Source organism: Aptenodytes forsteri, unplaced genomic scaffold (assembly GCF_000699145.1).
Source record: "Aptenodytes forsteri isolate BGI_AS27 unplaced genomic scaffold, ASM69914v1 Scaffold349, whole genome shotgun sequence".
Classification (NCBI taxonomy): domain Eukaryota; kingdom Metazoa; phylum Chordata; class Aves; order Sphenisciformes; family Spheniscidae; genus Aptenodytes; species Aptenodytes forsteri.
Window position 1 is genome coordinate 3,896,502 of NW_008794452.1, and position 18,547 is coordinate 3,915,048.

Consider the following 18,547-nt stretch of genomic DNA (forward strand, 5'->3'; position numbering starts at 1 on the left):
TAGGCACTAACTTTATCGAGTCTCACTCAAATGATCTTCCCATTAACAGAGGAAGCATATCAGAAAGTTACTTTAAATTGCACATTGGCATGTAGTTTTGCTATTCACCTAAATATCAAAGTTAAAAAAGAATCTTAAACTGTTTTTAATAGTTTTTGGTCTTTTCTGAATAACCACACTCTAAAACATTTTGTTTCTTCAAAAAGTTTAACGATATACACTGGAAAGTAGCATACAGATTTTACTCAGACCTGCCATTTCGCTGAAACTTTAACACCCTATGGCTATTACCATTAACAGCAAGAAGCCATAGACAAGAAGAGCTCAGCAGCAGTTGAGTAAAATCACCATTTCACTGATAAACTGTTATCTGGGGGTAACCACGACATTAGTGAAGAATTACATTTGATTAATAAATAGTTTCACATTCTGCTTTGTAGTCTTGCACATATTTACAGTAACTTCTAGCTTAGTAGATCAAACATGCTTGCTTTTCTAATTACGAATATTTCTACTTTGTACCACACTGTTTACAAGGATTTTAAGATCAATAAGATTTTTATGTCAGTTCACCCTCAGTCTTAATGTCTTCCCCAGTACTCACAGTGGCAGCTAAACATGCAGCTCTCAAGATTAGCTATTTTGGCAGTGAGGCCACAAATTAGCTCCATATCACTGAACAGATTTGCATAAAAAGCGCTGTTCTAAAAATTAAAAGTGAACCAAACAAGATATGCAGCTTAGAATGGTTTTAACTTTTAATTCTGGTTTCTTACAGTTTTAGTTGAATTTTATTTTGGTTAGCTGGATTGTGCATGAAGTCTTCCGCCCATTTAAAAAATGATGGCAAATATTCTTCCACTTCCTGCATGATTTCTGTTTGTTTCAGATTTAAGTGATACCTAAAAAATAAAGCCATGCACATTAAGGAGACAGAAATTAGACTTGCTGCTGGTACTAACAAGATTTTGCCTCAACTTTTAATTCTGGTTTCTTACAGTTTTAGTTGAATTTTATTTTGGTTAGCTGGATTGTGCATGAAGTCTTCCGCCCATTTAAAAAATGATGGCAAATATTCTTCCACTTCCTGCATGATTTCTGTTTGTTTCAGATTTAAGTGATACCTAAAAAATAAAGCCATGCACATTAAGGAGACAGAAATTAGACTTGCTGCTGGTACTAACAAGATTTTGCCTCAAGAAATAACAAGATTAATGGAAATAAGATTAATGGAAATAACTGTCAAGTTTGAATAAACATCTATAAATTGTAGATAGTGAGAGATTCATTAAGGTTCAACTCCATTACTTCCTAAAACTATAACTGAACATCCATTACAAGAGATAGAATACACTATGTTCATTTCTGATGTAACTTTTGAAACGACAGGTGTAGCACAAGGAAGGCAGCAGCATGGTAGATGTGATGAAACAGAACTAATAGACTGCAAGAAAGGAGTACCAGACTCATGCATTTAAAAATGGCTATTCCTATGGTTTATGCAAAATTGAAAACACTAAAAAAAAAATTTAAGAAAGACCATTTGCTTTTTGTCTGAATACACTGATCTGCTACTTGTTCTTCATATACATTTTGACAGGCTTCAGACCATTTTAATTGGAAAGGAATCATGATCCTCTTCAGTTGCTACAGTTACAAATACAAGAAAGCAGAAGTCTCATTAGACAGAACCTAATTATGTGGCATTAGATAATTCAATGCTGGCATTCACTGGAAATAATGTCATTATTCTACAGCAACAGCGAAACACAAGTGGGTTTTACACAAAAAGGTTCATACAAGTGCAAATGACCACAGCCAGCAGACTTTTATGTAACTTACTTTTCAATCCCAATAAATAGTAGCCTACACATGCAAAGAAGAATCACAGATCAATGGTTTCAAACAGAGGCCCAGTGTGACTCAAAAGCCTTTAAGTAATCTTAGCAGTCACAATTTAAAATATCCACCTTCATAACACAACTAGAGTAATAACTCTTGTAACAATTTTAACTTCCAACTCGTGGAGCTAACAGATACTGACATTGACCCACATACTACTTAAAATATTCTAGATATAATAGTATTTTTACGTGACTTGAATTTTATTTTAATCAAGTCTGCAGTAAAATCTTAAAACTGACTGCCATTCACCTCATAATTTTATTATGGAAATATGAAGACTATTTATTATGCTAGTATTTCTATCAGCTTTGCAGAGAAAATAAGTTAAAGGTCCTCTAACAACTGAGCCATTAAGTAACCTGATAAAGAATATGAAAATATCAGACATCTCAATGCTTGGTCAGTCACAAGTTTCTAGTTCATCTTCTGAGGACCAAAATGAATTATGTTCATCACATTTAACCCAGCTTTGGGAGATGCCTGGAAATCTAACATTACAGGCACAAACACTCCAACCTGCTTGGCCTGAAAGAAAAAAACCCCACAGCTACAGTTACTCCAGAAGCATAATTCAGACCTACAGAATTAGCTCAGCAGGGCAGGCAAATTAAATTACATTATGAAACAGGGAAATATTTTACTAAAGATACCAAAGTTTCATTAAGCAAAGTCATTTGGCAGAATGTTCTTCCAATACTAGTGCTACATTTTTTAAAAGTAGAAATTTATCTGCTAGTTCAAATGTTCCTACCCTGTCTTCCAAACATAAAAAGATTACTTACATTTCTTTGAGATAATTTTGTCCATATACAATTTTATTCGCTAGTTCTTCAACTTTTTCTTGTGCCAAGTTATTTGTTACCGATTGTTGAAAAATTTCATGAAGAATTGTACCAATGAGTGTTTGGCGTGAACCAGACTCGAAGCCCTGCAACAGATGTTATAGAATATATATATATATATATGAATGAAGATTCATGCCCACTTCATGCAAACTTTTCTATAAAATTTTTTATTTGCTGCACAATGAACTGCACTTATTTCATTGCAAGATCATTAGAGTTTTCACCTCACTAATTAATACCTATTCAAACCTGACTGTGAAAACAGCCAAATTGAAATGTGTCTCTCCTATTGCTTTATCTCTCATTTTTAACCCAACCCTGATAATGTTAGGATACAATCCCTATGTGATTGACAGGTGAGAAACAAAGGCACAGATTAAAATTAATTTTGAGCAAGTTTTGCCTGTGGGCAGTATTAATAGCAGTATTTCCTAATGCAAATACTTACCTTTACAATCTTACAGATACTATTTTTTGCATGAAGCAGTTTCCTGTGCTTTACCAACTCACACAAAATTATTCCAAGTAACACCAGAATGGCTCAGAAACCCATCTAACCATCATCAGGACTGGGCTCTGTTGACTCATAAGAATTGAAAGTGGTAGTAAGTTGTGACCTCTGCATGAGCCACCAGCAAACAACTGGAAATCTAATCAGTATGGTTTTTAAGTACTTGCTGATATCTTTTACAGACCTGGCATGTGTGGGTTCCACTCACAACTGGAGGGCAGTGTTATCCTGGACTCAGGACTCCCAAATGATTAGTTTATTCCTATTACTCCTTTTATGAAGGCCTGACACCATCTCACCCTGTACTGAAATTTCTTGTTTCAGTCACTGGCTCCCAGTGGCTGTTTACCACTCCATTCCAGTTCCCTTGCCCATTTGGACTTATACTCCCACCATGTCTGTAAGTTTTCCTCAGCTGAATCCACATATCAGCAAGGACACCGCAAGAAACCTTTCCTCTTTCCAAATTCCAACAGCTACATTCAGATTCCAGAGTTAGCACACACAAACCCCAATTACAGTACACATATATTCCAGCTTCATCTTGAGTTAAACCCTGCTTCTCATAGGGTATTAAGAAAGTCTTAACTGAATGGGCTGCTTTTGCAGAGGCTTTTAACTTGGCCAAGTGTGGTTATGTTTTCATATGGCCGCAAGAGGCACATCCCTCACAGAGGATTCATATCCACACAAAACGTGGCAACAGATTATCAAAGAAGTTGCCAGAATTTTAAGCGGGAAGACCATTTCTTTGTCCCATTAATTATATTAAGAATATAGGATTATTTTAGCCAGAATTCTCAAAAAAACCACAAGAAGCTCAGCCAGAGACAGGCAGTTTCCATTCTAAATTATTCTGTGTTGTGAACATTATGAATAGCTAATAACGACATTTTGCAATACAGCATCTCAGCCAATTTTAACAGAGCTAAACCACTAGTCTCAGTGAAACAGTAACCCATTGATAGGCTTGATGCTCTAGAATTAACACTTACCCTAAACCTTTCACTCAGCACTGCTTGTCTCATACATCGAATACTATTTGACACCGTAGTGCCAGAAAGCAGCAGATCTGGGTAAAGAACCAGGTATCCAGACTGTTCATTTATTATCCAGGTACCGGAGCTACATTCCCCTTCCAAATGAATGATGTCTCCTGGAACAACCGGAACAGACTCCCTATAACGTAATACATTTGAACAAAAATTTGCAAGCTAAGGACACCACATATTAGAAATTATACATTAATGTATCAGATTCAATATACTTCAAAACAGGAGATTATTGTGAATCTTTTTTAAGTTGATCTAAAATTTTGAAAATTAATAAAGGAATTTTTATTGACAAAACTTCAATAATTTCGAGTATTGGATCATGCATCAGGACAGCCTGCATGTAGAGAAATCCTGTTGACTTCAAGTCATTCCAGATCCATGTATTAAGCCATTTCAGTATCGTTATGTTTTATACCGGCATACTGCACTTTTTCATTACATGAGATCTACCTTTTTACTTAGCAATTCTACTTGTTTCAGAAACTCAGAAAAATCTAAAACTATTTTTAGAAGTTTGAGGGTTCAAGATCTTTTATACTTGCTCCTCCAAGAAATGGAGTCTTAGACTTCTTTTCTTCCATCTTTCAGGCTTGCACGGAAAATGAAAAGCAGTGCCAAATAGCATGTGCATGCCTGTATGTTTCAAAAGACTAAGCTAGTCTTCTGTAACATACCATACAATGAACAAACACCTAAATTAGAATCCTCACTGATTCACACTTGAAAAAAAACTTGCGGCAGAGCTCAAGCTAAGGTGATTTTAACAGACTGTATAAAACCTCATGTTTTACAGACATAGCTTTGTACATTTATATGGACAATGAGGGTACATCATTTAGAACACTTCTAATTGTTGCAAGACAACACTTAAACAAAATACCCTGCTTAGAGCTTATTGTCTTGCTGTTTGTTAGTACAGAGACAAATTAAAACTTTAAGGTAGCAATATCCACTCAACACAAGTTACACGACAGGAGCTCTCTCAAGATGAAAATCCATTATGCTAATATACTGACAATATTACATTAGATAAAGGTCATTTCAGGATTTCTTATTACTTTTAAGAGAGTAAAACTCATCTCAAAGGAAACACAAAGAAAAGTGACTTAATCCAATATTTCATCCTCTTTCCAAACTTCTACATTTTTGTATGGATTACCAGCCATTCCTAAGAATGCACAGTTCTGTATCTTCCAGGGACTGAGATGCTGTAATTGTCAAGTGTTTCTCAGGGTCACTTCCGCTTCTCTGTATTACGCTGACTTCCAACACACAGTATCTGTTGTTCAACCCGTTCTTAAGTATCGTGTCAGGGGAGTCAGTCACTTTCTTCTGAAATCTGAAGTAACAATTCATTACAAAGACATAACACTATTTGAAAACAGCCAACCCATACACAAGAAGAGGGAAAGCTTTAAGTATAAACCCAGCTTTAACCCTCTCCAATTTTTATATACATTTAGTGTGGTTTTAGTTCTATACAGGTAGAGTGTAGGAAATCTTCCCTCTGGTAATGTTTCCACATTGTCTCTTTGGATGACAGGGATGAAAAACAAGCATTTGGACATATGAGACATAAGGAAGGAGATATAAATATTAAGTAAGTTACTATTTATTGCAGCTAGTGCTTCCTTTTGGTATCCATATATTCGTATTCATTCATAAGTTAATTATAACTGTACTGCAACCCTGTGCTTGTGAGAAAGCTTGTATCTCTTTGAACACTGTAAAGCACATAAGAATTCCCACAATCACCCAAGCACATCAAACACAGAGAACTAACTTTTTCCCCCCTTAACCTCAACATAAAGGTAATTAGAAAACTGATATTCAAGGTTCAGTTTTCATCCGGCCAATGGCCAAAATTTCAGATAGAACGGTCAGGCCGGCCACTCTCCTGACACCGAACGATGCCTGCTAGAGCTCCAGGGCGCAGGCAAGGACAGAGCTCACACCAGGCGCCTGCACTCCGCTCCGTAGGCTACCCTGCCCAGCGCAAACATCAGTTAATCGCTAAGCGGCGGCGGATTCCTCTCACCGATTATTCCAGGCAGCCCGCGCGCCCCGCTTTAAATTTCAAACCCCCCGCGCTGGCGGCCGTCTCCGCCCGCTCGTTCTTCTCCCCCACTCGGCCGCTACCTCTCTGCCACCATCAGGTCCCGCTCGTTCTTCCCCCCCACTCGGCCGCTACCTCTCTGCCACGAGCAGGTCCTCTGCCGCGCACGGCTCACCCCGCCTCAGCTCCATGGGGCAACCCGGCCCCGACGCGAACAGACAGATAAACGCGGATCCCCTCAGACCCGCGCCTCACAAGACTCCTCCGCCCCGCCAGGGCGCGGGCGCACTACAGCCGCATTTCCCGTTCCCGCCCGCCTCCGGAGAAGCCCCGCCCCTCGTCCCTCCCAGCTCGGCCACTGACGGGGAGAGAGCTAGCGCAGCCAATGGGAGGTACCGGGAGGGGTGTTCTCCGCCGGGGCGGGGTGGAGCGCGCGCTTCCCGCGCGCGGGCAGAGGGGTTGAAGGCGCGAAGTGGCGCGCGGCTCCTCCAGCCGCTGACGTGGGGGCGGGGCCCGCGCCGTGAGGGAGCCTAACGGCCCCCCAGGGCCTGTGGCGGGGGGGGGGGGGGGGGGGGGCGTAGTTCTCAGCTCTACCTGTCGTTTATTTCCACAGCGTCAAGTGCTTGTTAAACCGTGGCCCCTCTTCTGATACCAGTGCAGTAGTATGAGGTAAAATTAGATGTGCCTTTTGCTCCCAACTGCTTATGGGTGAATCTCAGCCTGCGAGTTGAACTTTTCTCTGATAAGAACTCGTTATATTCGATGCTGTTCACTGACAGAGTCTTTCTGAGGTGATACAGAAGTTTCAGATACACAGATTTCCTTTCTTTGCTTTTTTTTTTTGCCACAAAACCACTACTTCAGCAAAGCATTCTGGATCCGAGACCATCACTTCTAGCAAAGATTGAAGGACACAGGTATTAAATCTATTCTTAATACATCAGTATGACTGTTAATGTAGTTTAAATGTCAGGAAAATGATGTATTAAGAGTTTTGTCTTGTGTCTCTTTAATGTAGCCAAACATTGGGAAACAGTATGAGGCTCTAGTCCTGCAAAGACGACAGTTTCGGCCAATGGTTAGACATCCCAACAGGAGGATCAAACCTTGAATTTTAAAAGGTGAGAGCATACTTAAATTAGCCCCTTTCCTTTGGGATAGTCCCGAAATGCATGCAGTAAACTACATTAATGTCACTTTCCATTGTGGAACCTCTAATATAAGCTTACTTGTAATTTAATAGTTATGTGTTGATACTATTAAATACACAGATAATTTGGTATGGTATTAAAAGAGATTACATAAATAGTTTTACTTTGTACACTTGATAACCTTCTGTTCTGTAGTGTCTTTCATGTTGCCTATACATCTCTCATACACTAAAAAAGAAATATCTTAACAGAATATGGTTATAAAAGTATAAAAATATGCTTTAAATATTTTTTTGAAGTTAGCAAAAATCCAAGCAGTCTGGGGAATCTCTATGGAGGGTCTGTGAAATCCAGAAAAACACCAAACCTTATTTTAGTAACAAAAGGTGCACTAAAGTGCTCAGACTATAGCTCTTTTAATTCTTTCTGGCATCAGTGGTTGAGAAAAAATTAATATACATCAAGATACACAAGTTTGAACTGTGGAAATTCAGGAATTTGTCAAAAATTTGTTATCACAAGCTAATGAAATTTGTTCCTCCCAATCCCGTGACAAACAGGGAGTTAGCTATCTATGCTTACAAACAGTTAACATGCTTTATACGCCCTCTTTTTTTAGGCTACAGATTTAATCAGGGAAATCTATGAGGGGAACCTACAGCTGTGTCTTCCGCAGCAACTGACTCAGAAATATATACTTGCCTGCTGCCACCCCAGGTAGCAAGTTTATTCCTAAAGCTAAATCTGAGATTAAATTTACCTTGCATCAGATCTAGCAAGTGTGCAGCCACAGCGTGAGCTGGTTCAGTAAGGTGACACCAATAAAATCCATTCATTTCTTTTGGTGGGTTAACCTTTCATCAGATCAGTGGAAGCACCATGGTATCTAGTCCCTCTACCCTGGATGAGGCGAAATGTCAAACAGCACCCAAAGGTGCAGGTAAATAGCAGAATGAAACAGTATAAGTTAGCTGCAAGGCCGTCAGCTTCCTGAACTGATTAACTATGCAACCATGCTAGCACTGTGCTAAGAGAACAAGTCAGATCCTGCCAACGGGAGTGGAAAGCAGAGCAGAGTACAGGAAATGTAACTCAGACCAGCCTGAAAGCATCCTGGGATCCACTCTGAGGATGCTTAGGGGGCAGCCTGTCATTCACGTCACTGAAGCAGAGATCTCTGAGCTGAACAGACTCACTCACACTAATTGCACGGAATAAAAACACAGTTAAGGATGAAGCACAGAGAACTTTTATTTTATACCTGTTTGAATTGAACAAATATGGTTGTTTTGAGTTGCAAACATAAAAGAAGGCTTATGAGTGCCTTGCACACTCTTTTTTCAGGGAAGGAGGGGAAGAATTTGAAGAGTTTCAATAGAATTTGTCCACCTTGAGGTCTCAGCTCATTTAAATGAGCAACAAAAAACATCCGGAGAATATTAGTAATGAAACAAATAAAGACATTGGAATTAATCAGTGTAAAAAATGGTTCAAATACATTAAACTTTTCTGTATAATGACTGCAAACTGCAATATTGGTCATACATAAATGCCTTGGTTACAGCAGGCAAAATTTTCAATGTAAGAATGTGAAGTATTGGGGCTTATTTTAAAGACACAATGTTTAATCACTGGAAACAACCCCCCCCAAGACTGAGATTTTCAAGACATATCATGGATAAGCCTGTATAAGACTGTCTCACCTGAAGGAGTCCTAAAATGGTGAGGCTTTCTTTTCTACTTTTATGTCAAAGAGTATTGGAAATAGGTGGGTTTAACAGAGTTTAAAAGTATTATCCAAGGCTACATAACCAGTTCTTCACAAAAATAATTACTTCACTGGATAGAACTATTAGTTATGAGATTATGATGATACAAATTTTTAGGAAATAAAGACAAACACAGATATTCAGGCCCCTTCCATTTGCTGAAAAAGTAAACAGAAAAAAACAATTAGAAAGTATGTGATTAAGGCATAGAAATGAGCTTGGCTGGAGCCTGTACTTTTTACTGGCTAAAATAAGATGTTGCTTGTTCAGTGCACTGAAAGTACTGAAGAGACAGACAAGAAAAAAAACAAGGGAATAAATCCCTCAGTAGTTCAAAATGAAAATAAACCCAGTTTTCATAGGGCTGTCACTAGAGAAAGGAAGAGGATTTACAATTAAGTCCCATGTTTCCATTGTGGCAGTCAGATATTCTAAATAAATTCTATGTTCTAACTCAATAAGAAATACCTGAATAAGCTTTCCAGAAAGAGTTAGAAATAGCTACTAGAAAAAAATTAGAAACTCCAGCCTCTTCCCATCTAGCCCCTGGACAAAAGTATTTTTCTTTCACTGACCTTGCTCAAAAGTATTAAAATACTTCCAAATATAAAATTATTCATAAATTTTAAAATTTATTTTGAAAAACTGATCCTGAAAATACAGCACAGTTTCATCCAGTAGGTCTATTTTTCACATTCAATATCCTACTCAATTATTTACAGAACACTTTTTACTTCTCTCTTTCTCTCAAGAGTGAATATGCTGAACTCTGCTTTATTCTGCATAAGAACTGTTTAACTTTTCATGACACAGCTCAAACCTATTTGAGTTCCTCAAATGTATCGCTTTTAGAAATATTAAGATGTGAAACTCTGAATTTAAACATCCTTAACAGTATTAACATGGCAAAGAACTGGCACATGAGAAGATGCTTATTTACTCACAGAGTAAAACAATGCAGGAGAGAAAAATGGCACATCTCTTTTTTTTAATACAGTGGATTTAGCTCTATTGCAAGGACTTTAAAAGATAAAAATTCACTGTGATATTGGTTAGTTTTCCTTTAAGTGAAACTAAAGATCAGGTGAAAACTCGTATTTGTTGTCTCTTAATTAAGAATGACAATGTTATGCAGATTTACCTACAAGGGCAAACATACAGATAATTCCAGAAACATGCATTCTTTCTGGCTGCAACACGTACAAATCACACGAAGACATTAGTTCAAAATTTTTAATAAAATAAATCAAATACATCTCATTCTCGTCTGCAGCTACATTGTTAAATATCAAAGAAATACATACTTTTAAGAAACTGGGGAAAAAACAAAAGAGCCACAAAAGTTGGTATTGAATATATAACTCAAAATTTGGTTTGTCAAATTTGACAAAATTAAGCAAATCAATCTCACCATCCGCCACTTAACGTAACCATTACCAATTATTAAAAGACACTGCTAAAATATTTACAATAAATAAATAACTTACATCACTTAAAGTAAATGCTTTACAGTTTCCTGAATCAAGTGAGTAAAATCAAGAGTACCAATGCAAATCATGTATAAACAAGTCTGGAAAATAATTCCCTCTATAAAAGGAATTGTAGGAGGAGGAAAACATGTAATAGTCTATTGCATACCATACTTTAGAAACAGTACATATACACATCTACAGACTCCAATACAGTCTTCATTTTCTTTTCTTGCACAAGAGGTTCAATGTGGTCCATATGCCTAAATAAGTAAATGCAGCAGCATGCAGTCTTGTTTGTCACCATGTTTTAAGGTAGTGACAAACCTGTTTACACAAGCTAGTACTGGATAGTACATAAAATACCCAGCCTTCAATAAACTGAATCGAGAACATTTCAGCTCCAGAAAAGGTACAGAAATGCCTTGTAAGATTAGGCCCATGCTAACTGCCTTAAGAAAACCTTTTCTAGCACTTGTCACTGTAAAAGTTCCCCCCTGGTTTTATTTGTGTAGATACACCATTTTTTAGAATAGCATGTATGCCAAGAAACTGGCTTCCAAATTGCAAGATTTCTAATAATGTTAAATAGATCTTGTCATTTTTTACTGAAACGGTTGAAGAGACTCATATGTACCAATCTGAAGATATATGCATTGTTCTTGCATACAGAAAACTTGTACAAAAAAAGAATGAAAAGATGCTTAAGTTGTGGTCTGCTGAGTTCAGCTTCTACAGAGCAGGCAAGTATCTGAATATGAAAATCACTGCATTCTGTTCATATCAGTTTATTCAATTTAATTTTTAAAGAACAGATGTCTAACTACTAGCTTAAAAAGCAATATAACCATGTGTGTAACTCTTGGAATGGTGATAAAGCTAAAGAACTAACAGCTTGAAACCCATATAAAATGTGGGTGTGATTTTAAAACTGCGTAATTCTTAACATGAATCTAATGACACCTAGAAGATCAAGTGCAAAAAAATGTTTATAGCTAACTAATGTTTATTATGATCTGTCTCCTGGTTTCACTCCAGGAAATTAACCACATTTTGGCAAATAAAAACGTCAGACAACAGCAGTTCCACAGTAACAGATAGCTTTTTTTTTTTAAACTTCAAGTAATTTACTCACCAATATAATCTGAGGACTGATAGTGTAGTTTTACAGGAAAGTCTTCTAAAAAAAAAATTAGTTGAGGTGCAAGAATTGTTTCATAAGTTCATATGTGGTGAAAGCCACAGCCTGGGAAGGAATACAACGAATATAATTTAGAGATAAGCCACGGTACAATCCTCTTCGTATTCCATGTTGTTGATACACATATTTCAGTGTCTGCACCATTGTACTGAAAAAATAAGAACTCAAATCATTATTGGATACACATATTCAATAGTCAAAATCACTTTCTTTAAATACAAGACATTTGTTTTACTTGGTTCTTAAGAGATCTACAGAGAAAAACCCATGGGACTCCATACAGTGAAGCATTATAGTCTTTTTAGGACTGAGAAGACAGTCCGAGCTTCTGCAAGAAATTTGGGCACAAGGGCTGGGAATTGGGAAGAGGACAGTGCAATCCCATCTAAAGAAGTTTCAGTCTGAAAACACCTGCCCTAGAAGACATATTAAGACATTTTACACCAGAATGGCTATGCATATTCCATTGCCTATCTGGCAGGAAGGAGTTGAGAAGCATCAATTCTTCTTACAAAAGTAATACAGAGTAACAGAAACATAATTTGCCCAATGTAGCACACACTTCTTGCATTAAAGATCAGTATTTAGGCTTGTATCCCATTCTCTTTCTCAGAGCACTCAATCATACTACCCATCCTTCTAAAGCTCTGCATATAAAATTTATGTTTAGCTCTGTATTCTACATCTTGTATGTGTGTAGCGTCCTCCACCATGACAAAGACCTAGTATTTTCTCTCAAACGAGAAATGCTAGAATTTATGTTAAGTATATAATATTTGACCTCCTTAAAAGCAGAATTTGCAGTGCATATGCAAGGAGAACAATTTTCCTCACATACTTATATTGAAATGGAGCAAATGGACATTAAATGCAAAACAATGTAAAAATCTGTAAGGTGCTCAATATTTCCAAGCTATTAAAGACACTGCTCTTTGAGAACATCTTCCATATGCCTCAAAGCTTCAAGATCTCCTACTTGTTTTATCCTCTCATCCTCTAAAGACATAGATGTCTACTCTCCGTCAAGGCACAGCTCTCTCCAAACACCGTCACAACAATATTGTTAAATTGGGAAGCCTGATGTCTGTAAAAGTAGTTCTCACAAATGCAGAAAGTAAAACCCCAAGAACAATTAACGCATTTTTATTTTAAAAGTATCTGGAGTGGAAAATAGCCAAGCAAAAAAAAAAAACGTTAAGGCTACTAAGAAAAACAAAACAGCAACTTTCACAGTAAAGCACCATCTAGGTTGTTTATAAAAGGTCACTAAGACAGAGTACTGTTAGTAAGATCCAATTCACCACACAGGTGGTTCATGGTGGTTCACACTGAATCACGCTGGATTCAGACATACACAATTCCACAAGATTGAAAGTAACCAAGATAAAACTGTCCTGGAATTTAATTTGGTTGAGGCAATTGGAAATTCAGAAAGTTTTTCAAGATGAGAGCTGATTTAATACTATGATTTTAACGATATTACGGTACTTCCACTTCTACTGGAGGAACCCCAACTACATGCGGGGTGTGGGACATTACCGTAAATGCAAGAAAGGTCAAATAAAACAGTATTATGCAAAATCATCTTATGGAACAGGTTCTGCACCATTAAAAAACACTTTGAAACATTTCATTTCAGTAGAAGCATGCAGTCTCTCTCTTAGGGATACTGCTGATATTAAAGAAAGACATCGCAAGTTGAATTAAAATACAAAAAAAAGGTTACAAATACAGTATTACTAACAAAAGTGCCACTGTGATTTCAGTTTTTTTTTTTTTAACCCCAGAGTGATAATGGCAGCTTTTGTCTGTGTGGAAACTTATTCATTAAGAGAATGAAGAAATCAACAACATAGTAGTTGGGGGGTGGGGGGGTGGGTGTGGTGTGCGTGTTTGGTTTTTTTAAACTTTAAAACTAAGAATTTAACTCTGCTCAGACATAAGAATTCAGTTACTACGGATGAAAACAAAATACTTACAGGCACTTTTCAGAGTCTGGGAGAACCGCTCCTAACTGCATTCGCCTACGAGTTACATCAAGGGGATATCTACAGAGGAGATATTTGAACAGCAGTTCAACCAGATGTGTGATGACTATATGAATATTGTTTAAAAAAAGAATACAAAGAAGTCCATATGCAACCTCCAAGTTCCCTTTTCAGTGAGTCAGGAATCCGGCTCAGATTCTCAACACAGCTGAAAGTTCTCCAAAAAGGGAGACTTCCCCTATACAACCAAAACCAGCAAATCAGCTGGTTATATATTCCATTTGGCACGAGTAAGGAAGACACATGAAGATCAGATGAGAGTATAAAACAGTCTGTAAAACGCTGGAGGGAGAAGACACCTGAATCAAAAATAAAATTAACAGTTTAAGGATTAATAGAAAATGACATTTGTAATGCAGTGATTTAGTGAAAAATTGATGCCATGTAAGTCCACTAAATTAATTTAGTTTATGGACAAAATAAAATATGACAAGGACAGCATGAGAATCAAGAAAGCAGGCAAAGAAATAAAAAAAAATTAATGCCAAATACAGTATCTAAGACTTGTGGGTTGGTTTTGTTTGTTTTTTAAAATTCTATAGCTTCACAGGTTACATTGTTTTGAAAATAAATTGGAATAATAAAATTCTGCAAATTATGTTCATGGTCAAAATTTCATAGCTTATCAAACAAGATTCCAACTGATTTTAGGCGATTTGTCTGAATTTGTTTAATTGACTCAATGCATATATATCTTTAAAGACCCTGAAGATTAAATATATTTAGTAAATGAAACAATAGGAAATAACTGAATTCCAGTGTCTGATTAACCTGATTTAAAAACCTTACTAATAACCAGACTTACATAAAATCATATTCTCAGATAAAAGTTTCTTTAGAATAAACAGCTATATAGAAAAAAAACCAATCAATACTCAAACTTACGATATCGTCTGAGCTATTGCTCCAGCTATGCCACCACACAGCAGATTTACATGTGTTTTCAAAACTAAGACATCGGGATTATCTAATGAAGGCCGTCCAAGCAAGTTAGGTGCTTGAGCAAGTCCAATGCTCTTTAAGGTACCAAAGGTAAAAAATGAAAAACCTAAAAGGAAATTTAATTTTATGTACTTTCATAAAAAAGCAAACCATTTGTCAATGCATCATCATCATAAACAAAAAGCTGCAATTACAAAATGAAACTATTTTCCAATTCTTTTAGAAGTTTTTCTTAAGCAGAAAGAAATAGACAAATAATATTTTGAACTTCTACAGTAACTTCTGTCCAAATGAATTAGTGTTTATAATTAACATTAAAAGAATGCTTTAAATAAGTTAGACTGTGGGTTTTAAATTACTGGATTGCTGTTAAGATTAACTCCTAAGATCTTTTTAACTGAAGAACTTCTCTCATCTTTTAAATATGACTGTAGTTTAGCTGGGCAGTTCTGATGTTCCTCCATCCCACGTCACCCACTGCTTTAGCTTGTGTAAGTATCTACATAAAAGTCACCAGGAGATGGAGCCAATACAGAGGCTCTAAGTCTCCATCTAGAGCACTTTGCTCTCTCATGGATCTACCTGTTTGAGAGAAATATCCTACATGCTTTCTTGAGGGAAAATTGGGAAGCAGAAAAGAACCACTGCTTTACCTCTCTCCCTCTCAACTCCAAGTTTCAGAAAAGCTAGGCTTTGCCTATTGAAGATGCTTTAACACACATTGATCAATTCTAGATTAAGACTGAAGAGTTGCAAATGCTTCTACTGGCCTCCCCTCTCCGTTCAGTAAAAAACAGAATCCTTGATTTTATAGGAAGCTAATTAACTAGGTGTGCAAATGTATTATGTAAATTTAGTAGCACACACAACTGCTGAAGGACTGCCACGTTCTGTTTTTAACTTACCCGCATATGGCGCCATTCCTACAACAGTTGGCATCAGCCCTCTGTAGAACCCACTAAAACCACCTTCCTTTGAAAGAAAATACAAGTACATTTGTGGCAAGAAATACAACAAATGTCTCAGCAAGTTATATGACTATTCATACAGATTCACATGACAGCAATCTGACTAGCATCATCTAGCACCAAGGAGCTAACATCAAGTTCCATTTCTTATGCCTAAAGAATTGAGGGGACAACTGCCTGGCTCCATAGGAGATAAAGAAGTGAAAATGAAGGAGAAAAATCTACATCCAACATCATAATCTAGGAGACATTTCTGCATTACATATATCCCTCCTCCCCAAATTTTTTGTATCATTACTACTTGTTCTTGAAAAGCAACTTCTCTCTGCTGTTTTTGACCTCCCACTTACATGAGTCTTAGCTACATCTTAGCAGCCTAAGTAGAAGGAAGCATCCAGATAATTTCTTACATCAAAAAAATTCAATGTGCACGCAATGAAGTCATGTTAATTTTCCACCAAGCCACTATTTTCAATGCAGTGCAACATTTTTTAAAGAGCATATTTTGCTTTGACAGGACTGAAGATTAAAAGAAAAAATACCTTTGTGTAAATCATCTTGAATGCATGGATAATTCCCATGTACTTGTGTTCCCCTTTTACTTGGAACGCCAGACGAACTCTAACCATATCAAGAGGGTAAGTACAAATCACTGCTGTAATACCTTTATTAAAAACAAAAACAAAACAAGCAAACAAAACTCACCTACACCTTATCTGATTCTAGGATTATTTTGAAAATCAGAATTTCCTTTTGTGGCAGTGAATAGAATAGCATATACAAATTATTTTGCTAAAGAAACACTTAAAGTCACTTATAATCAGCAAATAGGAACACTAACTTCAGCAACACACAAAGGATTTATGTTTATACTTGGTGTTCACTGAAGCTGCACACCTAGGCCTTGATTTTCCAAAGATTTATGGGCCTAACTGTATTCACATGGGCAACCTTATTTATGTCCATGGCTCATAAGCATCAGGCTAGTCAAGTGCATCAGCTTTACTGGATTGCAACCATGAAACCTAATCCTACCATACCTTAAAAAAAAAAAAAATCAAACCACCAAATTTACATGTTTAATTTCAAAAAGGTTGCCTCAGAATTTGATGTGATTACTGGATATAGATACATGTATCTATCTACTGCCTCTGAAAATACTAAATATAGTCTAATGACATTTAAAATAAAGTCAGGATCGTACTGATGAAGAGTACTTAACTGCATTGCATTACTGCATTTTAAAAGTTCATGTTACACCAGCACTTCTGTTTTAAAACTCTGACCAAAAAAGCTATTTCTAGACTTTAGATGCCAAAAAAAATTAAATCTTAGGATTCATCCAGTTATTAACTGCTTCAAAACTGATTAGATGCTGACCAACTTGTAATTTTGGAAACAGAACTCCAGTACAGACAACAACAACTCTAACAGTTACCTGAATAACAAATTCTTTCCTACTGCTAGTTTTTGAGGTAAACCACTCAATTGCTGACAAATGATTTGGAGGGAATAGTTAAAACTGTTTACTAAAAACAGAGGTCATTTTCTGGTGCTATACCACCGTCACTAAGAAAAAAAATACTGGGAAAAGGAGAAAAAGCAAGCAAAAACCTTTGTGACTGGTATTGTTTTCTAGCAGCTGCTCCGATTTAGCTAAACATCACCCTTAAAAATTAGTCTTGCAGAAGATAAGCACACTTTTTATGCTGGCAGGAAATTGCCACTTCCTCTGAAGTTTTAATAGTCTCTTAATGATATCTCTTTTTGTAGGTGTATCATTTCCCCTCCTTTCACAAGGTCAAGAGAAAACCACAACGGGGGGGGGGAACCAAACCAACAACAAATCCCAAGCACAACACAACTCCAGCAAACAAGCTCTTCATAACTTTTATCTGGAGAGGAAAAAAAAAAAAATCAGCTTTAGTAAGCTGAATGATCTGACAGAAGATATCAGGATTAGATGGGGAGGAAAAAAAAAAAAATGAACACCATTATTGAGCTATCCAAAAAGCTGACACTGGTCAACTGTCAATTGAGAGTAAAGTTTGTGGCCTTCTGGAGTATCCTACCAGTAATATATTTCAGAAGACAAAAACACCTCTTTCAGAGATTTTGGACGATTCCTCTGAATAAAAAGCAGACATCTGCAGTTGATTTTTGATGTTGTCTCACCCATAGGGTTCAAAAGTTGGAAGCTGCAAAACACCAAAGCAACTTTAGGACTGTTTCCACTGACCTACATTATTAAATGCAATCCCTCAGACTACAGCCTTTTCCTAATGGATTGCCTGAGATGTCCTGAAATATTGTAAAATGGATGAATTCAAGCAGTTTAAAAAAAATAAAGAGGGGGGAAAAAAAAGCTTTTACAGAGCTTAAGAGTTCACAGGAAAGTCATCCCACTTCGGAGAACAGACAACTTTATCCCCCTTCTCTTTCCAGTCATGCACTGATACGTATCCAGGAATATTCTCTGAATGAAGCCTAGCAAACAGACCAATGAAGAGCTTGGTGAATGCACTAACTAGCGAACACAGTCCAAAAAGAGTACAACTGAAAAAAAAAAATTCAGATGGAACTGAAAGAAACCATATGTAGTAAGGATGTAAATAGGACCTTTTTTT

The 18,547-nt window shown here is 36.9% G+C and overlaps 2 protein-coding genes across 2 annotated transcripts in view; both read right to left on the reverse strand.

Annotated features, from left to right (window-relative positions):
* DNA2 (DNA replication helicase/nuclease 2) overlaps positions 1 to 6,563 on the reverse strand; it is a 21,904-nt gene extending 15,341 nt beyond the window's left edge. The window contains exons 1-5 of the mRNA XM_009290574.1: positions 6,508 to 6,563; positions 5,476 to 5,655; positions 4,257 to 4,440; positions 2,688 to 2,833; positions 999 to 1,124 (exon numbers count right to left, since the gene is read on the reverse strand). Of these exons, the coding sequence (XP_009288849.1) occupies positions 999 to 1,124; positions 2,688 to 2,833; positions 4,257 to 4,440; positions 5,476 to 5,655; positions 6,508 to 6,563 (692 nt within the window). The remainder of the gene's footprint in view (positions 1 to 998; positions 1,125 to 2,687; positions 2,834 to 4,256; positions 4,441 to 5,475; positions 5,656 to 6,507) is intronic.
* A 3,951-nt stretch (positions 6,564 to 10,514) lies between these two features.
* Positions 10,515 to 18,547, reverse strand: part of SLC25A16 (solute carrier family 25 member 16) — a 16,747-nt gene continuing 8,714 nt past the window's right edge. Inside the window, exons 4-8 of the mRNA XM_019474938.1 lie at positions 16,463 to 16,584; positions 15,858 to 15,924; positions 14,896 to 15,058; positions 13,942 to 14,010; positions 10,515 to 12,110 (exon numbers count right to left, since the gene is read on the reverse strand). Of these exons, the coding sequence (XP_019330483.1) occupies positions 11,954 to 12,110; positions 13,942 to 14,010; positions 14,896 to 15,058; positions 15,858 to 15,924; positions 16,463 to 16,584 (578 nt within the window). The 3' untranslated portion in view covers positions 10,515 to 11,953. The remainder of the gene's footprint in view (positions 12,111 to 13,941; positions 14,011 to 14,895; positions 15,059 to 15,857; positions 15,925 to 16,462; positions 16,585 to 18,547) is intronic.